We start from the raw sequence: 25,198 nt of genomic DNA, 5'->3' as shown, positions 1-25,198 counted from the left end.
CGTCAGTGTAATAATGTGTGCGTCAGTGTAATAATGTGTGCGTCAGTGTAATAATTTGTGCGTCAGTGTAATAATGTGTGCGTCAGTGTAATAATGTGTCGTCAGTGTAATAATGTGTCGTCAGTGTAATAATGTGTGCGTCAGTGTAATAATGTGTGCGTCAGTGTAATAATGTTTCGTCAGTGTAATAATGTGTGCGTCAGTGTAATAATGTGTGCGTCAGTGTAATAATGTGTGCGTCAGTGTAATAATGTGTGCGTCAGTGTAATAATGTGTGCGTCAGTGTAATAATGTGTGCGTCAGTGAAATAATGTGTGCGTCAGTGTAATAATGTGTGCTTCAGTGTAATAATGTGTGCGTCAGTGTAATAATGTGTGCGTCAGTGTAATAATGTGTGCGTCAGTGTAATAATGTGTGCGTCAGTGTAATAATGTGTGCGTCAGTGTAATAATGTGTGCGTCAGTGTAATAATGTGTGCGTCAGTGTAATAATGTGTGCGTCAGTGTAATAATGTGTGCGTCAGTGAAATAATGTGTGCGTCAGTGTAATAATGTGTGCTTCAGTGTAATAATGTGTGCGTCAGTGTAATAATGTGTGCGTCAGTGTAATAATGTGTGCGTCAGTCTAATAATGTTTGCGTCAGTGTAATAATGTGTGCGTCAGTGTAATAATGTGTGCGTCAGTGTAATAATGTGTGCGTCAGTGTAATAATGTGTGCGTCAGTGTAATAATGTGTGCGTCAGTGAAATAATGTGTGCGTCAGTGTAATAATGTGTGCTTCAGTGTAATAATGTGTGCGTCAGTGTAATAATGTGTGCGTCAGTGTAATAATGTGTGCGTCAGTGTAATAATGTGTGCGTCAGTGTAATAATGTGTGCGTCAGTGTAATAATGTGTGCTTCAGTGTAATAATGTGTGCGTCATTGTAATAATGTGTGCGTCAGTGTAATAATGTGTGCGTCAGTGTAATAATGTGTGCGTCAGTGTAATAATGTGTGCGTCATGTAATAATGTGTGCGTCAGTGTAATAATGTGTGCGTCAGTGTAATAATGTGTGCGTCAGTGTAATAATGTGTGCGTCAGTGTAATAATGTGTGCGTCAGTGTAATAATGTGTGCGTCATGTAATAATGTGTGCGTCAGTGTAATAATGTGTGCTTCAGTGTAATAATGTGTGCGTCATTGTAATAATGTGTGCGTCAGTGTAATAATGTGTGCGTCAGTGTAATAATGTGTGCGTCAGTGTAATAATGTGTGCTTCAGTGTAATAATGTGTGCGTCATTGTAATAATGTGTGCGTCAGTGTAATAATGTGTGCGTCAGTGTAATAATGTGTGCGTCAGTGTAATAATGTGTGCGTCATGTAATAATGTGTGCGTCAGTGTAATAATGTGTGCGTCAGTGTAATAATGTGTGCGTCAGTGTAATAATGTGTGCGTCAGTGTAATAATGTGTGCGTCAGTGTAATAATGTGTGCGTCATGTAATAATGTGTGCGTCAGTGTAATAATGTGTGCGTCAGTGTAATAATGTGTGCGTCAGTGTAATAATGTGTGCGTCATGTAATAATGTGTGCGTCAGTGTAATAATGTGTGCGTCAGTGTAATAATGTGTGCGTCAGTGTAATAATGTGTGCGTCAGTGTAATAATGTGTGCGTCAGTGTAATAATGTGTTCGTCAGTGTAATAATGTGTGCGTCAGTGAAATAATGTGTGCGTCAGTGTAATAATGTGTGCGTCAGTGTAATAATGTGTGCGTCAGTGAAATAATGTGTGCGTCAGTGTAATAATGTGTGCGTCAGTGTAATAATGTGTGCGTCAGTGTAATAATGTGTGCGTCAGTGTAATAATGTGTTCGTCAGTGTAATAATGTGTGCGTCAGTGTAATAATGTGTGCGTCAGTGTAATAATGTGTGCGTCAGTGTAATAATGTGTGCGTCATTGTAATAATGTGTGCGTCAGTGTAATAATGTGTGCGTCAGTGTAATAATGTGTGCGTCAGTGTAATAATGTGTGCGTCAGTGTAATAATGTGTGCGTCAGTGTAATAATGTGTGCGTCAGTGTAATAATGTGTGCGTCAGTGTAATAATGTGTGCGTCAGTGTAATAATGTGTGCGTCAGTGTAATAATGTGTGCGTCAGTGAAATAATGTGTGCGTCATGTAATAATGTGTGCGTCAGTGTAATAATGTGTGCGTCAGTGTAATAATGTGTGCGTCAGTGTAATAATGTGTGCGTCAGTGTAATAATGTGTGCGTCAGTGTAATAATGTGTGCGTCAGTGTAATAATGTGTGCGTCAGTGTAATAATGTGTTCGTCAGTGTAATAATGTGTGCGTCAGTGAAATAATGTGTGCGTCAGTGTAATAATGTGTGCGTCAGTGTAATAATGTGTGCGTCAGTGAAATAATGTGTGCGTCAGTGTAATAATGTGTGCGTCAGTGTAATAATGTGTGCGTCAGTGTAATAATGTGTGCGTCAGTGTAATAATGTGTTCGTCAGTGTAATAATGTGTGCGTCAGTGTAATAATGTGTGCGTCAGTGTAATAATGTGTGCGTCAGTGTAATAATGTGTGCGTCATTGTAATAATGTGTGCGTCAGTGTAATAATGTGTGCGTCAGTGTAATAATGTGTGCGTCAGTGTAATAATGTGTGCGTCAGTGTAATAATGTGTGCTTCAGTGTAATAATGTGTGCGTCAGTGTAATAATGTGTGCGTCAGTGTAATAATGTGTGCGTCAGTGTAATAATGTGTGCGTCAGTGTAATAATGTGTGCGTCAGTGTAATAATGTGTGCGTCAGTGTAATAATGTGTGCGTCAGTGAAATAATGTGTGCGTCAGTGTAATAATGTGTGCGTCAGTGTAATAATGTGTGCGTCAGTGTAATAATGTGTGCGTCAGTTTAATAATGTGTGCGTCAGTGTAATAATGTGTGCGTCAGTGTAATAATGTGTGCGTCAGTGTAATAATGTGTGCGTCAGTGTAATAATGTGTGCGTCAGTGAAATAATGTGTGCGTCAGTGTAATAATGTGTGCGTCAGTGTAATAATGTGTGCGTCAGTGTAATAATGTGTGCGTCAGTGTAATAATGTGTGCGTCAGTGTAATAATGTGTGCGTCAGTGTAATAATGTGTGCGTCAGTGTAATAATGTGTGCGTCAGTGTAATAATGTGTGCGTCAGTGTAATAATGTGTGCGTCAGTGTAATAATGTGTGCGTCAGTGTAATAATGTGTGCGTCAGTGTAATAATGTGTGCGTCAGTGTAATAATGTGTGCGTCAGTGTAATAATGTGTGCGTCAGTGTAATAATGTGTCATCAGTGTAATAATGTGTCGTCAGTGTAATAATGTGTGCGTCAGTGTAATAATGTGTGCGTCAGTGTAATAATGTGTCGTCAGTGTAATAATGTGTGCGTCAGTGTAATAATGTGTGCGTCAGTGTAATAATGTGTGCGTCACTGTAATAATGTGTGCGTCAGTGTAATAATGTGTGCGTCAGTGTAATAATGTGTGCGTCAGTGTAATAATGTGTGCGTCAGTGTAATAATGTGTGCGTCAGTGTAATAATGTGTGCTTCAGTGTAATAATGTGTGCGTCAGTGTAATAATGTGTGCGTCAGTGAAATAATGTGTGCGTCAGTGTAATAATGTGTGCGTCAGTGTAATAATGTGTGCGTCAGTGTAATAATGTGTGCGTCAGTGTAATAATGTGTGCGTCAGTGTAATAATGTGTGCGTCAGTGTAATAATGTGTGCGTCAGTGTAATAATGTGTGCGTCAGTGTAATAATGTGTGCGTCAGTGTAATAATGTGTGCGTCAGTGTAATAATGTGTGCGTCAGTGTAATAATGTGTGCGTCAGTGTAATAATGTGTGTGTCAGTGTAATAATGTGTTCGTCAGTGTAATAATGTGTGCGTCAGTGTAATAATGTGTGCGTCAGTGTAATAACGTGTGCGTCAGTGTAATAATGTGTGCGTCATGTAATAATGTGTGCGTCAGTGTAATAATGTGTGCGTCAGTGTAATAATGTGTGCGTCAGTGTAATAATGTGTGCGTCAGTGTAATAATGTGTGCGTCAGTGTAATAATGTGCGTCAGTGTAATAATGTGTGCGTCAGTGTAATAATGTGTGCGTCAGTGTAATAATGTGTGCGTCAGTGTAATAATGTGTGCGTCAGTGTAATAATGTGTGCGTCAGTGTAATAATGTGTGCGTCAGTGTAATAATGTGTGCGTCAGTGTAATAATGTGTGCGTCAGTGAAGCTTCTATTAATGAAAACATGTTTGTTCTTCACTTTCTCTGCAGAAGTTTCATCAATAATTCATGTTTCAAGTGAAGCAGCAGCGAGAGTTTGACTCATTTCACGTTAGACTTCAATCTAACTCATGCTCTACACTAATGTTGATTAACCTCACTAGTTAGTACACACACTATCCTGACGCACACTAACCAGTGCACAAGAGAAGTGTGTTGTTGTCGACACATCAGTAGATTCTCACAGAAGAGCCTTCGGCGATTTCTTCCAAATCCAATTTCCTGATAAACTGCAGAAGTCAGGAAGCAATTTGTCACAGTTTTTGACCACATGACCGGTTGGACCGAAAACCCGGTGGCTCAAAAAAACTTGTGGTCAAGTGTGAGTCCGTAACAAGTGTGTGTTTGTGTGCGACCCCAGAGGGACCAGATCGTTGGCCTGGACCATGAGCTATGTTTCTAACGTCTGGAACAACCTCTCGGCGAACTCCACCGTAAGTCAACCCGTCGTGTGTGTCTGTTGTCGCACACCCCGCACTCTTTCCTTCGCTTTCTGAGTGACTTGCTAATGGAGAACATCCTGATCTGGAACCCGAGGTAATGAAATCCGGGATCTAAATCCGGGCTTTCATTTCCTGCGCGGCGTCAGCGACCGAACGCTCGCTCTTCGCTTCCGGCGCCGCCTTCGTGTCACAAGAACGCTAACGAAGTCATTGGAGTCACGCTGGTCATGTGACGCGAGGTCACCGAAAGGTCGTCTGAGGGACTCGAAGGACGATCAAAACGAGATCCCGTCTCTGACGCAACAACCGTCCAGACGTGGAAACCATTGACGCGAGAACATCGATGTTTCTAATTGGCTCCGACACCTGGGGGGGTCTTCCTACACCCCCCCCCCTCCCCCTCCCAATTAAGAACCCGTCTAACCAAGTTTCCCATGAGCCTCCATGATAACTAGCCATGATTGCCAAGCGTGTTGAGTAGAAAGAAGATTTAATTGTGTAAAGTAGCAGCTGCTCTTCAGACGAACATTTGTGTCGACAGTTGAACGTACGATACGACGCGTCCACGTGTCAATCATGTGCTGGCATTGGCCCCGCCCCCTTCTTCAATCGGCATCATAAAGTTTTGTTTGTTTATCTGATCTGTTAGAATAATCACTGTTAGCATCATCACTATTAGCATCATCACTATTAGCATCATCACTGTTAGCATCATCACTGTAAGCATCATCACTATTAGCATCATCACTGTTAGCGTCATCACTCTTAGCATCATCACTGTTAGCGTCATCACTGTAAGCATCATCACTCTTAGCATCATCACTGTTAGCGTCATCACTGTTGGCATCATCACTCTTAGCATCATCATTGTTAGCATCATCACTGTTAGCATCCTCACTATTAGAATCATCACTGTTAGCATCATCACTGTTAGTATTATCAGGTAGCATTATCACTGTTAGCATCATCACTGTTAGCAACATCACTGTTAGTATCATCAGATAGCATCCTTCACTGTTAGTGTCATAAAGTAGCACCATCACTGTTAGCATCACCACAGTAAGCATCACCAGGTAGCGTCATCACTGTTAGCATTATCAGTGTTATCATCATCACTGTATGCATTGTCACTTGTAGCATCATCACTGTTAGCATCATCACTGTTAGAATCATCAGGTAGCATCATCACTGTTAGAATCATCAGGTAGCATCATCACTGTTAGCATCATCACTGTTAGCAACATCAGTTAGCATCATCACTGTTAGCATCATCAGGTAGCATCATCGCTGTTAGCATCATCAGTTAGCATCATCACTGTTAGCATCGTCAGGTAGCATCATCACTGTTAGCATCATCAGGTAGCATCATCACTGTTAGCATCATCACTGTTAGCATCATCAGGTAGCCTCATCACTGTTAGCATCATCAGGTAGCATCATCACTACTAGCATCATCACTGTTAGCATCATAAGGTAGCATCATCAGGTAGCATCATTACTGTTAGCATCATCACTGTTAGCATCATCAGGTAGCATCATCACTGTTAGCATCATAAGGTAGCATCATCAGGTAGCATCATCACTGTTAGCATCATTACTGTAAGCATCATCACTGTTAGCATCACCAGGTAGCATCATCACTGTTAGCATCACCAGGTAGCATCTTCACTGTTATCTCTTCAGGAGGAACCCGTCAAGACGCACGAGCAGCAACATGGCTACGTTCTGCTCCTGGTGATCCTCTCCGTCCTCCTGGTGGGATCTTTGATCTTCATCTCCGTCCTCCTCATCACCTGTCGCAGGTGTGGACGACCGTGCTGTGTCAGGTGAGCTTCCAAGATTCAACGGTTTTATCTCCATTATTTATGTCTTTGTTTGTCTTTTTGATGATTAAATATATCCATGAACCATCAATTATGTTCCAACACAGATGATTATTATTGAACAAATACATGTATTATTCATGTATATAATGCTGTATACATGTACATGTATAAAACAAGTTATTATTTGTATTTGCAAGATAAAGAAAAAGCCAAATAAAAACAAAAGTTCAGTTTTACACAATATTTATACACAGATATCATTAGAAATAGTATTATATAGTACTCATAGCATCTTCATTCATTTAATTTAACCATTCAATGTATGTGTGTGTTGTTGTGTTGTGTGACTCTGTTGTATCATCAGTGTGTGTGTGTTGTTGTGTTGTGTGACTCTGTTGTATCATCAGTGTGTGTGTTGTTGTGTTGTGTGACTCTGTTGTATCATCAGTGTCTGTGTTGTTGTGATGTGTGACTCTATTGTATCATCAGTGTGTGTTGTTGTGATGTGTGACTCTATTGTATCATCAGTGTGTGTGTTATTGTGATGTGTGACTATATTGTATCATCAGTGTGTGTGTGTTGTTGTGATGTGTGACTCTATTGTATCATCAGTGTGTGTGTATTTTTGTGATGTGTGACTCTATTGTATCATGAGTGTGTGTGTGTTGTGATGTGTGACTCTATTGTATCATCAGTGTGTGTGTTGTTGTGATGTGTGACTCTATTGTATCATCAGTGTGTGTGTTGTTGTGATTTGTGACTCTTATTTATCATCAGTGTGTGTGTTGTTGTGATGTGTGACTCTATTGTATCATCAGTGTGTGTGTGTATTTGTGATGTGTGACTCTATTGTATCATGAGTGTGTGTGTTGTTGTGATGTGTGACTCTATTGTATCATCAGTGTGTGTGTGTATTTGTGATGTGTGACTCTATTGTATCATGAGTGTGTGTGTTGTTGTGATGTGTGACTGTATTGTATCAGCAGTGTGTGTTGTTGTGATGTGTGACTCTATTGTATCATCAGTGTGTGTGTGTTGTTGTTATGTGTGACTCTATTGTATCATCAGTGTATGTTTGTTGTTGTGACGTGTGACTCTATTGTATCATCAGTGTGTGTTTGTTGTTGTGATGTGTGACTCTATTGTATCATCAGTGTGTGTGTGTTGTTGTGATGTGTGACTCTATTGTATCATCAGTGTGTGTGTGTTGTTGTGATGTGTGACTCTATTGTATCATCAGTGTGTGTGTGTTATGATGTGTGACTCTACTGTATCATCAGTGTGTGTGTGTTATGATGTGTGACTCTACTGTATCATCAGTGTGTGTGTGTTGTTGTGACGTGTGACTCTATTGTACCATCAGTGTGTGTTTGTACAAAACTCTCTTTTCATTGAAATATTGACATTGGAAAATGATCTTAAGCTCCGCCCACTGAAAACACTTTGTTTTTCTGGAGATGAAATCTTGTTGACCATAACCACACCCACTCTGCTGTGATTGGCCAAGCACGGAGGTTTGTCACCGGGTGTCAACAATCACAGAAGTCTCTACCTCCTTGGGACTCGTTGTATAAACAAAGCGTGATTACAGCTGGAGGAGGAGTGAAGCCATTATTACGTCATCATGGACTCTCGTAACCTCTCGTTCGTCCAGATTTCAGAGCAACTTTAAAAAGCAATAAGTGTAGAACGTGGTCATGATGAGAAGTTACTGCTGATATCTAAAACACACCCTCTCAGTAACACACAACGATGATTGTGTAATTGTTCACTCGTTCATGACACTGATGATGTAAAGCTCTGAGGATCATGTGATCATATCAGAGCTGAACTCGTCCCTCATTGGCTGCTGGAGTGTTTGGACCCCGCGGTGCTGTTACTGAAACACCTTTGTGGAAACACGTTTAATATTCATGCTCACTTGAGATTCATGCGCCTGACGCTTCATCCACTGGAGGACCAGCGAGACCGGCTGTGAGGAGCAGCCGCCAGGGTTGCCGGTTGAAACCCGAGCAGAACCGTCCGGACCAGTACAAATGATGAGCGTAATGAGGTTTCATAGCAGCCTTCGGCGGGGATTGATCTGAAGTCTCAACCCCTCTGGTCCACTCACACACACTCACACACACACATGCCCACACACACACTCTCACACACACACACACACACACACACACACACACACACACACACACACACACACACACACACACACACACACACAGTGAGAGCCACAGAGGAAATCAAAGACGGAGACAGGAAATGACACGATGACGAAGGTCGTTATCGTCTGAAGAAATAGAAAATGTTTCATAAAACTCAACTTGAAGTCATGTTGAGTTTTAGCCTAAGACTTAACTGTTGAAATATTTTAGTGTTATTTAATTTGACACCTTGAAATATCTGCTTCTGACCCACATATTGAATAAGATTAAAAGGTTAGCGTCATCATTCTTAGCATGATCAGACTTCAGTCTCTGTGGCCTCCTTCACCCGAACATGCTCCAGGCTGGTGACGTGGATCTGTTTCTGTGCTTCAGGGACAACCATGACCCGGAAAAGACCAACACCCCGTATTTGGAGGAGCCTCAGCCCACACATGGTGAGTGGAGATGCTGGAAGGAGACGTGGAAGCATGAACGTGTGGCGGCAGGAGGGATGTAGTTACTTAGGGACTTAGTTATCTTGAATATCAGCTCTTAGCCTCATCACTGTTAACATCATTACTGTTTGCATTATCACTGTTAGCATTATGCCTGTTAGCATTAGCACTGTTAGCATCATTACTGTTAGCATCACCACTGTTAGCATTATCACTGTGAGCATCATTACTGTTAGCATTATCACTGTTAGCATTATCACTGTTAGCATCATTACTGTTAGCACTATCCCTGTTAGCATTATCACTGTTAGAATCATCACTGTTAGCAATATCACTGATAGCATCATCACTGTTAGCAATATCACTGTTAGCATCATCACTGTAAGCATCATCGCTGTTAGCATTATCACTGTTAGAATCACCACTGTTAGCATCATTGCTGTTAGCATCATCACTGTTAACATCATCACTGTTAGCATCATCACTGTTAGCATCATCACTGTTAGCATCCTCACTGTTAAAATCATCACTGTTAGCATCATTGCTGTTAGCATCATCACTGTTAGCATCCTCACTGTTAGCATCATTGCTGTTAGCATCATCACTGTTAATATCATCACTGTTAGCATCATCACTGTAAGCATCATCACTGTTTACATCCTCACTATTACGATCATCACTGTTAACATCATCACTGTTAGCATCATCACTGTTAGCATCATCACTGTTAGCATCATCACTGTTAGCATCATCACTGTTAACATCATCACTGTTAGCATCATCACTGTTAGCATCATCACTGTTAGCATCCTCACTATTACGATCATCACTGTTAACATCATCACTGTTAGCATCATCACTGTTAGCATCATCACTGTTAACATCATCACTGTTAGCATCATCACTGTTAGCATCATCACTGTTAGCATCATTGCTGTTAGCATCATCACTGTTAACATCATCACTGTTAGCATCATCACTGTTAGCATCATCACTGTTAGCATCCTCACTATTACGATCATCACTGTTAACATCATCACTGTTAGCATCATCACTGTTAGCATCATCACTGTTAGCATCATCACTGTTAACATCATCACTGTTAGCATCATCACTGTTAGCATCATCACTGTTAGCATCCTCACTATTACAATCATCACTGTTAACATCATCACTGTTAGCATCATCACTGTTAACATCATCACTGTTAGCATCATCACTGTTAGCATCATCACTGTTAGCATCATTGCTGTTAGCATCATCACTGTTAGCATCATCACTGTTAGCATCATTGCTGTTAGCATCATCACTGTTAGCATCATCACTGTTAGCATCCTCACTATTACGATCATCACTGTTAACATCATCACTGTTAGCATCATCACTGTTAGCATCATCACTGTTAGCATCATCACTGTTAACATCATCACTGTTAGCATCATCACTGTTAGCATCATCACTGTTAGCATCCTCACTATTACGATCATCACTGTTAACATCATCACTGTTAGCATCATCACTGTTAACATCATCACTGTTAGCATCATCACTGTTAGCATCATCACTGTTAGCATCATTGCTGTTAGCATCATCACTGTTAGCATCATCACTGTTAGCATCATCACTGTTAGCATCATCACTGTTAACATCATCACTGTTAGCATCATCACTGTTAGCATCATTGCTGTTAGCATCATCACTGTTAGCATCATCACTGTTAGCATCATTGCTGTTAGCATCATCACTGTTAGCATCATCACTGTTAGCATCATCACTGTTAGCATCCTCACTATTACGATCATCACTGTTAGCATCATCACTGTTAGCATCATCACTGTTAGCATCATCACTGTTAGCATCATCACTGTTAACATCATCACTGTTAGCATCATCACTGTTAGCATCATCACTGTTAGCATCCTCACTATTACGATCATCACTGTTAACATCATCACTGTTAACATCATCACTGTTAGCATCATCACTGTTAACATCATCACTGTTAGCATCATCACTGTTAGCATCATTGCTGTTAGCATCATCACTGTTAGCATCATCACTGTTAGCATCATCACTGTTAGCATCATCACTGTTAACATCATCACTGTTAGCATCATCACTGTTAGCATCATTGCTGTTAGCATCATCACTGTTAGCATCATCACTGTTAGCATCATCACTGTTAGCATCATCACTGTTAACATCATCACTGTTAACATCATCACTGTTAGCATCATCACTGTTAGCATCATCACTGTTAGCATCATCATTGTTAGCATCCTCACTGTTAGCATCATCACTGTTAGCGTCATCACTGTTAGCATCATCACTGTTAACATCATCACTGTTAGCATCATCACTGTTAGCATCATCACTGTTAGCATCCTCACTATTACGATCATCACTGTTAACATCATCACTGTTAGCATCATCACTGTTAGCATTCACACTGTTAACATCATCACTGTTAGCATCATCACTGTTAGCATCATCACTGTTAGCATCATTGCTGTTAGCATCATCACTGTTAACATCATCACTTTTAGCATCATCACTGTTAGCATCATCACTGTTAGCATCCTCACTATTACGATCATCACTGTTAACATCATCACTGTTAGCATCATCACTGTTAGCATCATCACTGTTAGCATCATCACTGTTAGCATCATCACTGTTAACATCATCACTGTTAGCATCATCACTGTTAGCATCATCACTGTTAGCATCCTCACTATTACGATCATCACTGTTAACATCATCACTGTTAGCATCATCACTGTTAACATCATCACTGTTAGCATCATCACTGTTAGCATCATCACTGTTAGCATCATCACTGTTAGCATCATCATTGTTAGCATCCTCACTGTTAGCATCATCACTGTTAGCGTCATCACTGTTAGCATCATCACTGTTAACATCATCACTGTTAGCATCATCACTGTTAGCATCATCACTGTTAGCATCCTCACTATTACGATCATCACTGTTAACATCATCACTGTTAGCATCATCACTGTTAGCATTCACACTGTTAACATCATCACTGTTAGCATCATCACTGTTAGCATCATCACTGTTAGCATCATTGCTGTTAGCATCATCACTGTTAACATCATCACTGTTAGCATCATCACTGTTAGCATCATCACTGTTAGCATCCTCACTATTACGATCATCACTGTTAACATCATCACTGTTAGCATCATCACTGTTAGCATCATCACTGTTAGCATCATCACTGTTAGCATCATCACTGTTAACATCATCACTGTTAGCATCATCACTGTTAGCATCATCACTGTTAGCATCCTCACTATTACGATCATCACTGTTAACATCATCACTGTTAGCATCATCACTGTTAACATCATCACTGTTAGCATCATCACTGTTAGCATCATCACTGTTAGCATTATTGCTGTTAGCATCATCACTGTTAGCATCATCACTGTTAGCATCATCACTGTTAACATCATCACTGTTAGCATCATCACTGTTAGCATCCTCACTGTTAGCATCATCACTGTTAGCATCCTCACTGTTAGCATCCTCACTAGAGTGGATGTTTCCTGCAGAGATCACCATCAGGGTGGACGAGTCCGACTGCCTGTCCGTGGGCAGCGCTCACGACCAGGAGACCGAGCGCTTCCTGTCCACGGGCACCACGGGTCGGAGAGTTTCCTTCAACGAGGCGGCGCTGTTCGACCACGGCAAGAAGACGCAGGAGAAGGGCCGCAGGTCGGAGATTGAATGTGTTTTAAAAACTCGTCGCTGAACACGGTTCATGTGGATTTAAATGTTTCATACGGTGGCGGGAAGTTCAAAAGTGATTTACAAACTATATCACAAAAACTGTTTAAACACATTTACAAAATGTTGAAACAAAAAAAAGAGTTTGAAAAAAAATGAAGAAAGAGTTGATAAAACAAAAATAAAGAAAGCTATGAAATTTAGATTGAGAATCAAATCTACAAACTTTAAAGTTTAGAGTAAAAATCTGCTTCAACCGTTTACATTTATTTTATTTAAATTTGATGCAGATTTAGATCTACTCTCTATAAGTTGTTTCAACTATTTGTAAATGTGTTTCAACTGTTTTTAAATCTGATTCAGATTTTTTAATTTGTTTGAATTCAATTGTGAAATCAAAATCAATGTTTCAAAATTCTGAAAAAAATGTTTGATTTTTGCCCTTTTTTACAAGTTTTCCTGGTAAAAAATATGTTTATTTCTACCTTTTTTTCAGCCTTCAAAAAACAACATTTTGTACATTAAGAAAATGTATTTACTTTAGTTTCTGGAGCACATTTACAAACCGTTGAAAGTAAATGTAAACGACCCGAGGAAACCTACGAACAGAAGTAGTTTCAACCGTTTGCAGGTTTGATTCCGGTTAAAGTAAAACTTGTAAAGAAACTTCTAAAGTTGTTTTGCATTTGTAAGTTATTTTTGTACTTCCAAGCCAACATAGTTGTATCTAACTCTGACATCCTCGTCTATCTACCTTAAAACCACTTAAAATCGTTTGTTCTTCGTTCTTTTATTATTGTTGTTCTGGTAAAGAACTGGTCCGAGTGGATCCAGACGAAGTATTTACTCAAACGGTGAAGTACTCAGTCCGACGGCGCTCGTTGCTCCTCCAGGTACACGTTGACCGAGGGCGACTACCACCACCTGAAGAACGCTCGGCTCATCAACCTTCACGTTCCTCCACCGGCGCTCAAGATCGTCACCATCCATGAGTGCGACTCGGCCGAGAACACCGTCGCCATGACGACCCGTCCCGTCGCCAAGTCGGCCTTGTCCATTTTCCAGGTGAGGTCCTCCTGGAGCGCCGACTTTCTGATGATATTGACTAGCGAGCCCAGATGATAGACACGAATAAAAGTGTCTTGAGATGTTTCTTGAAGGAGTCAGTAGATCATCAAATACAGATGTTTCTTGAAGGAGTCAGTAGATCATCAAACACAGATGATTCTTGAAGGAGTCAGTAGATCATCAAACACAGATGTTTCTTGAAGGAGTCAGTAGATCATCAAACACAGATGTTTCTTGAAGGAGTCAGTAGATCATCAAACACAGATGTTTCTTGAAGGAGTCAGTAGATCATCAAACACAGATGTTTCTTGAAGGAGTCAGTAGATCATCAAACACAGATGTTTCTTGAAGGAGTCAGTAGATCATCAAACACAGATGTTTCTTGAAGGAGTCAGTAGATCATCAAACACTGATGTTTCTTGAAGGAGTCAGTAGATCATCAAACACTGATGTTTCTTGAAGGAGTCAGTAGATCATCAAACACAGATGTTTCTTGAAGGAGTCAGTAGATCATTAAACACAGATGTTTCTTGAAGGAGTCAGTAGATCATCAAACACAGATGTTTCTTAAAGGAGTCAGTAGATCATCAAACACATATGTTTCTTGAAGGAGTCAGTAGATCATCAAACACAGATGTTTGTTGAAGGAGTCAGTAGATCATCAAACACAGATGTTTCTTGAAGGAGTCAGTAGATCATCAAACACAGAGATGTTTCTTGAAGGAGTCAGTAGATCATCAAACACAGATGTTTCTTGAAGGAGTCAGTAGATCATCAAACAAAGATGTTTCTTGAAGGAGTCAGTAGATCATCAAACACAGATGTTTGTTGAAGGAGTCAGTAGATCATCAAACAAAGATGTTTCTTGAAGGAGTCAGTAGATCATCAAACAAAGATGTTTCTTGAAGGAGTCAGTAGATCATCAAACAAAGATGTTTCTTGAAGGAGTCAGTAGATCATCAAACACAGATGTTTCTTGAAGGAGTCAGTAGATCATCAAACACAGATGTTTGTTGAAGGAGTCAGTAGATCATCAAACACAGATGTTTCTTGAAGGAGTCAGTAGATCATCAAACAAAGATGTTTCTTGAAGGAGTCAGTAGATCATCAAACACAGATGTTTCTTGAAGGAGTCAGTAGATCATTAAACACAGATGTTTCTTGAAGGAGTCAGTAGATCATCAGACACAGATGTTTCTTGAAGGAGTCAGTAGATCATCAGACACAGATGTTTCTTGAAGGAGTCAGTAGATCATTAAACGCAGATGTTTCTTGAAGGAGTCAGTAGATCATCAGACACAGATGTTTCTTGAAGGAGTCAGTAGATCATCAAACACAGGTGTTTCTTGAAGGAGTCAGTAGATCATCAAACACAGATGTTTCTTGAAGGAGTCAGTAGATCATCAAACACAGATGTTTCTTGAAGGAGTCAGTAGATCATCAAACACAGATGTTTCTTGAAGGAGTCAGTAGATCATCAAACACAGATGTTTCTTGAAGGAGTCAGTAGATCATCAAACACAGAGATGTTTCTTGAAGGAGTCAGTAGATCATCAGACACAGATGTTTCTTGAAGGAGTCAGTAGATCATCAAACACAGATGTTTCTTGAAGGAGTCAGTAGATCATCAAACACAGATGTTTCTTGAAGGAGTCAGTAGATCATCAAACACAGATGTTTCTTGAAGGAGTCAGTAGATCATCAAACACAGATGTTTCTTGAAGGAGTCAGTAGATCATCAAACACAGAGATGTTTCTTGAAGGAGTCAGTAGATCATCAAACACAGAGATGTTTCTTGAAGGAGTCAGTAGATCATCAAACACAGATGTTTCTTGAAGGAGTCAGTAGATCATCAGACACAGATGTTTCTTGAAGGAGTCAGTAGATCATCAAACACAGATGTTTCTTGAAGGAGTCAGTAGATCATCAAACACAGATGTTTCTTGAAGGAGTCAGTAGATCATAAAACACAGATGTTTCTTGAAGGAGTCAGTAGATCATCAAACACAGATGTTTCTTGAAGGAGTCAGTAGATCATCAAACACAGATGTTTCTTGAAGGAGTCAGTAGATCATCAAACAGAGATGTTTCTTGAAGGAGTCAGTAGATCATCAAACACAGATGTTTCTTGAAGGAGTCAGTAGATCATCAAACACAGAGATGTTTCTTGAAGGAGTCAGTAGATCATCAAACACAGATGTTTCTTGAAGGAGTCAGATCATCAAACACAGATGTTTCTTGAAGGAGTCAGTAGATCATCAAACACAGATGTTTCTTGAAGGAGTCAGTAGATCATCAAACACAGATGTTTCTTGAAGGAGTCAGTAGATCATCAAACACAGAGATGTTTCTTGAAGGAGTCAGTAGATCATCAAACACAGATGTTTCTTGAAGGAGTCAGTAGATCATCAAACACAGATGTTTCTTGAAGGAGTCAGTAGATCATCAAACACAGATGTTTCTTGAAGGAGTCAGTAGATCATCAAACACAGATGTTTCTTGAAGGAGTCAGTAGATCATCAAACACAGAGATGTTTCTTGAAGGAGTCAGTAGATCATCAAACACAGATGTTTCTTGAAGGAGTCAGTAGATCATCAAACACAGATGTTTCTTGAAGGAGTCAGTAGATCATCAAACACAGATGTTTCTTGAAGGAGTCAGTAGATCATCAAACACAGATGTTTCTTGAAGGAGTCAGTAGATCATCAAACACAGAGATGTTTCTTGAAGGAGTCAGTAGATCATCAAACACAGATGTTTCTTGAAGGAGTCAGTAGATCATCAAACACAGATGTTTCTTGAAGGAGTCAGTAGATCATCAGACACAGATGTTTCTTGAAGGAGTCAGTAGATCATCAAACACAGATGTTTCTTGAAGGAGTCAGTAGATCATCAAACACAGATGTTTCTTGAAGGAGTCAGTAGATCATCAAACACACATGTTTCTTGAAGGAGTCAGTAGATCATCAAACACACATGTTTCTTGAAGGAGTCAGTAGATCATCAAACACACATGTTTCTTGAAGGAGTCAGTAGATCATCAAACACACATGTTTCTTGAAGGAGTCAGTAGATCATCAAACACAGATGTTTCTTGAAGGAGTCAGTAGATCATCAAACACACATGTTTCTTGAAGGAGTCAGTAGATCATCAAACACAGATGTTTCTTGAAGGAGTCAGTAGATCATCAAACACAGAGATGTTTCTTGAAGGAGTCAGTAGATCATCAAACACAGAGATGGTTTCAAAGCTTAGGAGCAACAGTCTGGAAGGATTTCTCTCCTCTGGTCCGGAAGTTCAGGAACCATCAGTAGATTCTGATCCACAGACCTCAGAGCCCGAGTAGAGTGGTATCATCTTGTTCTTTCTCTTTATTTCTCTTTGTTCTTGTTCTTATTTTTTTTTATGAATAATTGCTGTATTGCTGTGGCTAATTGGAAAAAAAAGAAACAATTTCCCAAAGGAGACCTCCTGAGGGATCAATAAAGTTCTACCTAACCTAACCTAAATCTGCTAGATTTGGTAAAAACAACATGGTATCATCAGCGTATAAACTCATTGTGGACCAACATGAACTCGTCTCTTCTCATAGGAACTCGTAGAAAGTCCAGACGAGTGCGACTGAACGTGTTTGTTGTGTGTTTCTCTACCAGCCGCTCAGGGGCCCCCTCCCACAGACGGCACTGACCAGCCTCGGGGTCACTTCCAGCTGCGCCCTCCCTGGAGACGCTCTCAACTCCACCGTCGCTGCCCCCGGCGACGCCACGAAGGAGGCCAACACTTGCTCCGTGAGTCGATAGAAACTTCTTCACTTTTCTTTCTCTGCTCGTACTATTAGAACCGAGAGACTATGAAACTACAAACTCTGCAGCTAGAATTCTGAGCCGCTCTAGTAGAAGAACTCACATTTCTCCTTCAAACTCTTCACTAGTTTCTTTCAGGATCATTTTTTAAATTCTGGTTCTTACTTTCAGATCTATTCATGGTCAGACCTTCCGTCAGTGATCTGATCCAGACTTAGACCCCAGCTCGGGCTCTGAGGTCTGTGGATCAGAATCTACTGATCTTAAGACACTTTTGTTCGTTCAGGCTTTTCCTTGATTCTCTGAGATTCCTGTGTTGTTCTCAGTGTTATCTTGACCTTTAAAGTGTATATATTATGTATTTATGGTCTAGAAAAGCTCTACAAATATTACTTACTTACTAACTTACTTACTAAACCGATTCACCCGCTTCTGATCATGGTTTCCCACCACAGACTCTGTCCAGGGTCGTAATTATCCGGGACTTTGGGCCCAGACTTGAGTCGCCCCGGGAATTGTGTCCCGGATTTCTCTCAGCAGGGGTGTGACATTTTGCCCGAGGCGGCTCAGTGCAAGATGTGAAATAACAAGAGCAGTTTGTGGTAGAAAAGTAAAAAAAGGAGACCTTTTGTTGGACCAGCAATGAGGTAGACCTGGACGACAATGATGACTGATGTCGGACAAACAGAGAAAATACGTTTTGTTCGTGCGAGTTTGAAAACTCTGGTCTAAACGGAGTGTTAAAGTGTGTATGTGTGTGTGTGTGTATTTGTGTGTTAAAGTATGTATGTGTGTGTGTGTTAAACTGTGTGTTAAACTGTGTATGTGTGTGTGAAAGTGTGTGTGTGTTAGAGTGTGTATGTGTGTGTGTTGTTGTGATTTGTGACTATATTGTATCATCAGTATGTGTGTTGTTGTTGTGATGTGTGACTCTATTGTACCATCAGTGTGTGTTGTTGTGATGTGTGACTATATTGTATCATCAGTATGTGTGTTGTTGTTGTGATGTGTGACTCTATTGTATCATCAGTGTGTGTGTGTTGTTGTGATGTGTGACTCTATTGTAGCATCAGTGTGTGTTGTTGTGATGTGTGACTCTATTGTATCATCAGTATGTGTGTTGTTGTTGTGATGTGTGACTATATTGTATCATCAGTATGTGTGTTGTTGTTGTGATGTGTGACTCTATTGTATCATCAGTGTGTGTGTGTTGTTGTGATGTGTGACTCTATTGTAGCATCAGTGTGTGTTGTTGTGATGTGTGACTCTATTGTATCATCAGTATGTGTGTTGTTGTTGTGATGTGTGACTCTATTGTATTATCAGTGTGTGTGTGTTGTTGTGATGTCTGACTCTATTGTATCATCAGTTTGTGTGTGTGTTGTTGTGATGTGTGACTCTCTTGTATCACCAGTGTGTGTGTGTGTGTTGTTGTGATGTGTGACTCTATTGTATCATCAGTTTTTGTGTGTTGTGATATGTGACTCTATTGTATAATCAGTTTGTGTGTGTGTTGTTGTGATCTGTGACCTTTTGTATCACCAGTGTGTGTGTGTTTTGTGATGTGTGACTCCATTGTATCATCAATGTGTGTGTGTTGTTGTCACGTGTGACTCTATTGTATCATCAATATAAGGTAAGGTAAGGTAAGGTAAGGTAAAACTTTATTGTGTGTTGTTGTGATGTGTGACTCTATTGTATCATCTGTGTGTGTTGTTGTGATCTGTGACTCTATTGTATCATCCGTGTGTGTGTGTTGTTGTGATGTGTGACTCTATTGTATCATCAGTGTGTGTGTGTTGTTTTGATTTGTGACTCTATTGTATCATCAGTGTGTGTGTGTTGTTGTGATGTGTGACTCTATTGTATCATCAGTGTATGTGTGTTGTTGTGATGTGTGACTCTCTTGTATCATCAGTGTGTGTGTGTTGTTGTGATATGTGACTCTATTGTATCATCAGTGTGTGTGTGTTGTTGTGATATGTGACTCTATTGTATCATCAGTGTGTGTTTGTACAAAACTCTCTTTTCATTGAAATATTAACATTAGAAAATGATCTTAAGCTCCGCCCACTGAAAACACTGTTTTTCTGGAGATGAAATCTTGTTGACCATAACCACACCCACTCTGCTGTGATTGGTCAAGCATGGAGGTTTGTCACCACGCATCATCAATGGTCTCCACCTCCAAGGGACTCGTTGTATAAACAAAGCGTGATTACAGCTGGAGGAGGAGTGAAGCCATTATTACGTCATTATGGACTCTCGTAACCTCTCGTTCGTCCAGATTTCAGAGCAACTTTATAAAGTAATAACGTGTAAAACATGGTCATGATGAGGAACTTAATATGAACCAACACTAGACTTCATATACAAAACCTTCTCTTTCATAACTATCCAACTCAAGGGTTGAAAAGTCATGATGTGAATCTCTCTGCAGGTCTGACTTTATCCTTCTCCGCTCAGATCGAGATGAAGTCTCCGGCCAAATGCAGCGGCGCGAGTGCAGGGGAGGCTGTCGTCGCCGCTGCAAACACTCCCCTCGGCGATGGCGTCGGAAGTCAAGGGCCGGTGCTGCAGTTCCTCACTAAACTGCGGCGTCATGCGAGTCTGGAGGGAGCCAGCCCCTATTTCAAGATCAAGAAGTGGAAGCTGGACAGCAGCCAGAGAGCCTCCAGCCTGGACACACGGGGTAATGGACGCTTTATGGTCTGAGGTGTAATTTTGTTAAAACAGATTTTATGGATGGCACCCGTGCCAGGGTGGGAAGGAAGAAGTGCAACAGTTCTTTATGAACGTGAAGTTAACCTCCTTCGAAGGTAGAAGCATTTCTGGCACTCGTGTGGTTCCGGCAGACGGTTCAGGACCAACTGTGAGACATATTTGTGCTTCGCACAGATGGTTCCGAAAAGACCGTTTGCTCTTCTCAGCGGAGTTCATCCATGAGGGAGTCTCTCTTCCTGCAAACTGGTCATCTGTGCACACACTATTGCTATATTAAAATTATTATATACGTATACGCCATACTTAAATGAATGCTAAAAGATAATCAAAATATAAAGTATAAATTACTCGCTTGATCTAAGAGCTTAAACGTTTGACGACACATTCACAATCAACATTCCACTCCAGACTGAATCACTGGTTCAAGACAAGCTCGGATCAGGATTAGATACGACACCAGTTATTTAAAACATCTGTTTATCTGCAAATCACACCTTAAATCGTAGATCAAAGAACGAAGCAAGACACACCCGGGAAAGGGGGGCTAAAAGACGGAAACCCCCACCTGAGAACATTTGAAGGATTAGATTACAAGAAAACAAACTAGGATGTCTCTCTACGGGGGATCGGGACACAGGGAACTTGAAAGAACCATTTGGCCGGAAAGGACGACCCCCTGGGCGGGAAATTTGCCTTAAATATAGCGATGATTCTACAGATCGGGACCTTTTCTCCCGGGACTATTGACCTGTACAGTCGCCGGAAGAAAGTGTGTCCGATCGATCGTAAAGCTTGTATTTTGTTTGACTTGAAGCGGCGAATAAACGACACACTCTGGATTGTCCATCTTTCTGCACAAAGCGAAGGATAGGAACCGGAACAGGAAGTGACGTCGTGTTGGAGCGACGGGACGGACTCCCTGTTTTGATCGTTTTACTATGTTGACTCACAAAAGCTGAACCCGACTGTCGTTTCACCAGGTTCTCCGAAGAGGAGGCCGTTCCAACGCCAGCGCGCCGCCAGCGAGAGCACGGACCACGACGACTATGACTCGCGTCGCATCGACCCCATCCAGTACATCGCTCGCACCCAAGACGTTCACTACGGCGCCCGCCAGCCCAAATCGCAGTCGCTCTCATCTCCGTCCACACCGCCCCCTTCCCTTGGCAGGTATCTTTAATTCCCTTGCCATTCATCCTTCCACTGCTTTGCTGCCTGTCACTCATTGTTTTACTTCCAGGAGTAGCAGTAGATTTACTAAGAAGTATCTGATCGTGGTATTTTCTTTTGATGCTTCAATGCAGATTCAAAGTTATTCCATTAAGCACTTTCCTTTCCTTGAGTAGATCAGTAGATCATCAAACACAGAGATGGTTCCAAAGCTTAGGAGCAACAGTCTGGAAGGATTTCTCTCCTCTGGTCCGGAAGTTCAGGAACCATCAGTAGATTCTGATCCACAGACCTCAGAGCCCGAGCTGGGGTGTAAGTCTGGATCAGATCACTGATGGAAGGTCTGACCATGAATAGATCTGAAAGTAAGAACCAGAATTTTAAAATAATCCCGAAAGAAACCAGTGAAGAGTTTGAAGGAGAAATGTGAGTTCTTCTACTAGAGCGGCTCAGAATTCTGGCTGCAGAGTTTTGTACGAACTGCAGGCGAGACAAGATCCTTCTGGTTTAGACATGAAAACAAACTGTTGCAATAGTCCAGACGAGAAGACACAAACTTAGTTGCGTTGGACTTGCTAAACGATTGTTCCGTCAAACTGATGCTGTGGTGAACTCTATTGGTTTGTTTCTCCTGCTGATTCTTACTCTGACATTCTGTTGAACACGCCAGCAGCCATCGCAGCCATGACATCGTGTGCACTGTGACCACGGCCGATGGATGTTGCAACGACGTTCTGACAATGACATCGTTTCTACCCTGTTTCTCTCGCTTCTCACCACTTGTCACTGCAGGGTAGAGGTGGAGGTGGTGGTGGAGCCGCGAAGCCACGAGGGACCGGACGTGATCGGCTTGTCCCCGGATCCCCAGGACGAAGCCACGTCACTGACAAGAAACGAAAGCCAACCCCCCGATAGCCAGGATCCCCAGTCCCTCTACAGAGACATCTGGAACCTGCGGGCGTCCCTGGAGCGGTGCGCGACCTCCGACCAGAGCAGCAACAACGACAGGAACTCCGTCTGCAGTGACGCCGAGAGCGTGTGCTCGCTGGGCGGCGTGCAAGAAGGGCTCGCCAGCTACCCTTCGCAAGACCTCGGCGACGAGGCGGAGGGTTCGGAAGACTTTTCTGCAAGCAAAAGGTCAAAGGGGAAAGATTTCCAGGATAAAAAACAGCGGAGCACCGAGTCAGAGCGAGGGGGCCGTGATGGAGAATCAAACACCCGTAAGCTGATGCAGATGGACAGCGGTTACGCGTCGATAGAGGTTCCGACTCGCGGCCCGGAAGAGTTGAGACTCTTTGGCGGCAGCGGCAGCGCCGGCGGCAGCCCGAAGGACAGAACGGCCAACGAAAAGAGGCACCATTTCACCAGTGCGGGGAGAACCGTCTCCATCGGGAAGAGCTTCGAGTCTCACCTTTTTGAGGAGGAACCTGACGAGGAGTTGTTGGGGGCGACAGGGGGTGTTTCGGTAAAGACCCAGAGCTGGTTCCCATACGGGCAGATGCTCACGCCCCAAGCGGCTTCCCAGCCACCCCTGCAAGCGTTACCGCTGCATCAGAGAGACTACAGCGTGGACGAGAAAACGGACGCTCTCTTCCACGAGTTCCTGCGTCACGACCCTCAGTTCGACCTGCAGGAGTCCTCGCTGAAGAAGCATCGGTCGAGGATGCACGTCCGCAAACAGTGGCAGAGGCACAAGCAGTGGAGCGACCCCGGGGTCCGGTACTTTCACTCCTCTTTTGAGAGACACCGGACGCCGCTGCGCAGGGGCGACAGTGTCAACTACCCACTAGAAACAAGCCAGCACAGTATGCTGCCCAGAATAGTGAGCGGTCCAGGCGGGGAAGGCGGCGGCGCAGCAAAGCCTGCGAAGGTAAAACTTTCAACGGGCGTCCACATCAAAGACGATCACATTTCAAGATCTCCTCAAGCATCCGCGTCAGAAAAGGACAAAGAGCTGAGCCAGCGCGCCGACCATCAAGAGGACAGCAAGCCAACAGGACTTCCACCTGAAACCCTAGATGACCACTGGACCACCTCAAGTCCAAACTCCTCCAGCTACGGCCCACAAACTATCACAGAGGAGCTCTCAGACAAATTGACTTCCAACCTGGACGAGAGACTCTACGCCGGCATCGGCAGGACCAGGGACACGACCGCGGAGCTCGTCTCGACCGCGGCTACGCTAACGTCTCCAGACCACAGCCCAGTGTAGCCGACGGACACGCGAGCTAGCATACGTTTCAGCCTCTTTTTTGTTATTCTCTGTTAAGTTTTAAAGTGCAATACAGGAATACAAGTACACTGAAGGTGTTCAAGTATATTTCAAAAATGGTGGACAAACTCAAAAGCAGCAGATTCTTCGTAGTACAGAAAATTCCTTACATGGACAAAAGCGCGAGGAGAGATTAGCATCTCGTCTTATTATTTAGTTTGACATCTAGTCGTGTTACGAGGATCCGCGACAAAAACCTTCGATATTTCCAACTTCAAAAGAATCTTCTATGGAAGAGTTTTCAATCACACGAGGGAACAAAATCCTTTAGCAGTCAAGGTCGCGGCTCAACTAAAAAACATATTCGCCATAAACTGTCTTCAAAAGAAAGTTATTTTCAGTTTCCTTCAACATTAGTTTTAGTCTTAAACACTGTCATGTTTTTTTTAAGGTCATAACATCAACATTTATCTACTTATAGTTCCCGGGTTTACATTATTTTAGACACATTTCACCAGCAAAAGTATTTCATATCTTAATCCTTTTATCAAGTTTTTCACCACCGTCAAAACAACTAGCTAGCAGCTCCTGATAGCACTAGCTAAGCTAACAAGCGTAGCTTGCAAGGGTTTGAATGATTAGGGTGGTGGTGTGTAAAAAAAAAAATGCTTTCAATAGAAAAAGTTAAATATCAAAGACAAAATAATAAAATAAGTCAGAATTTAGGTTAGAAAAAAAAATGGATCAATCACAGCGAATGTAATAATGATAAATACAATGTAATTACAGAGTAAATATAATGTAATAACAGAGTAAATAAAATGTAATAACAGAGTAATTATAATGTTAAAACAGAGTAGAGACGATAGAATGATAGTATGATGAGAAAAGAAGGAGTTGAAAACAACCATCTCTGCTCTACGTCTTGTATCTCTGTCACCGCCGGATCATCTCCACCATTTTTATTCAACACATTTTCAACACATTGTTAAAAGTATGTTTTTCACGTGACTTTTTGAGGCTCAAACGTGATCTGATCTAAGATTTTTTATTTATTTACAACATGTCATCTTGTGTGCAGGAAGTATTTATGTTGCTACAACGAGTGCGTGTGTGTGTGTGTGTGTGCGTGTGAGTGTGTGTGTGTGTGTGTGTGTATTATTGACGAGTGTTAGCACAAGAATCATGTTTCCAGGCAGTGAAACATGACTTGTTGTGTCATCATGGGTAACAACACAATCTTAAATAACTGAGTCTTAAGATGTAACACAAAAGCACTGAGG

General features: G+C 41.7%; 1 protein-coding gene across 1 annotated transcript in view; it reads left to right on the top strand.

The window, feature by feature from the left end:
* The window catches only part of cbarpb (CACN subunit beta associated regulatory protein b), a 29,017-nt gene extending 4,624 nt beyond the window's left edge, over positions 1–24,393 (top strand). The window contains exons 4-12 of the mRNA XM_087783259.1: positions 4,670–4,742; positions 6,435–6,577; positions 9,118–9,179; positions 12,761–12,923; positions 13,829–14,000; positions 17,660–17,794; positions 20,276–20,501; positions 21,514–21,703; positions 22,496–24,393. Coding sequence (XP_087639385.1) covers positions 4,695–4,742; positions 6,435–6,577; positions 9,118–9,179; positions 12,761–12,923; positions 13,829–14,000; positions 17,660–17,794; positions 20,276–20,501; positions 21,514–21,703; positions 22,496–23,915 — 2,559 coding nt within the window. The 5' untranslated portion in view covers positions 4,670–4,694 and the 3' untranslated portion in view covers positions 23,916–24,393. The remainder of the gene's footprint in view (positions 1–4,669; positions 4,743–6,434; positions 6,578–9,117; positions 9,180–12,760; positions 12,924–13,828; positions 14,001–17,659; positions 17,795–20,275; positions 20,502–21,513; positions 21,704–22,495) is intronic.
* Positions 24,394–25,198: the final 805 nt, after the last annotated feature.

The sequence above is a fragment of the Callionymus lyra genome, chromosome 2 (genome assembly GCF_982586985.1).
Source record: "Callionymus lyra chromosome 2, fCalLyr1.hap1.1, whole genome shotgun sequence".
Lineage (NCBI taxonomy): Eukaryota > Metazoa > Chordata > Actinopteri > Syngnathiformes > Callionymidae > Callionymus > Callionymus lyra.
This window is presented reverse-complemented; position numbering and strand designations above follow the sequence as displayed.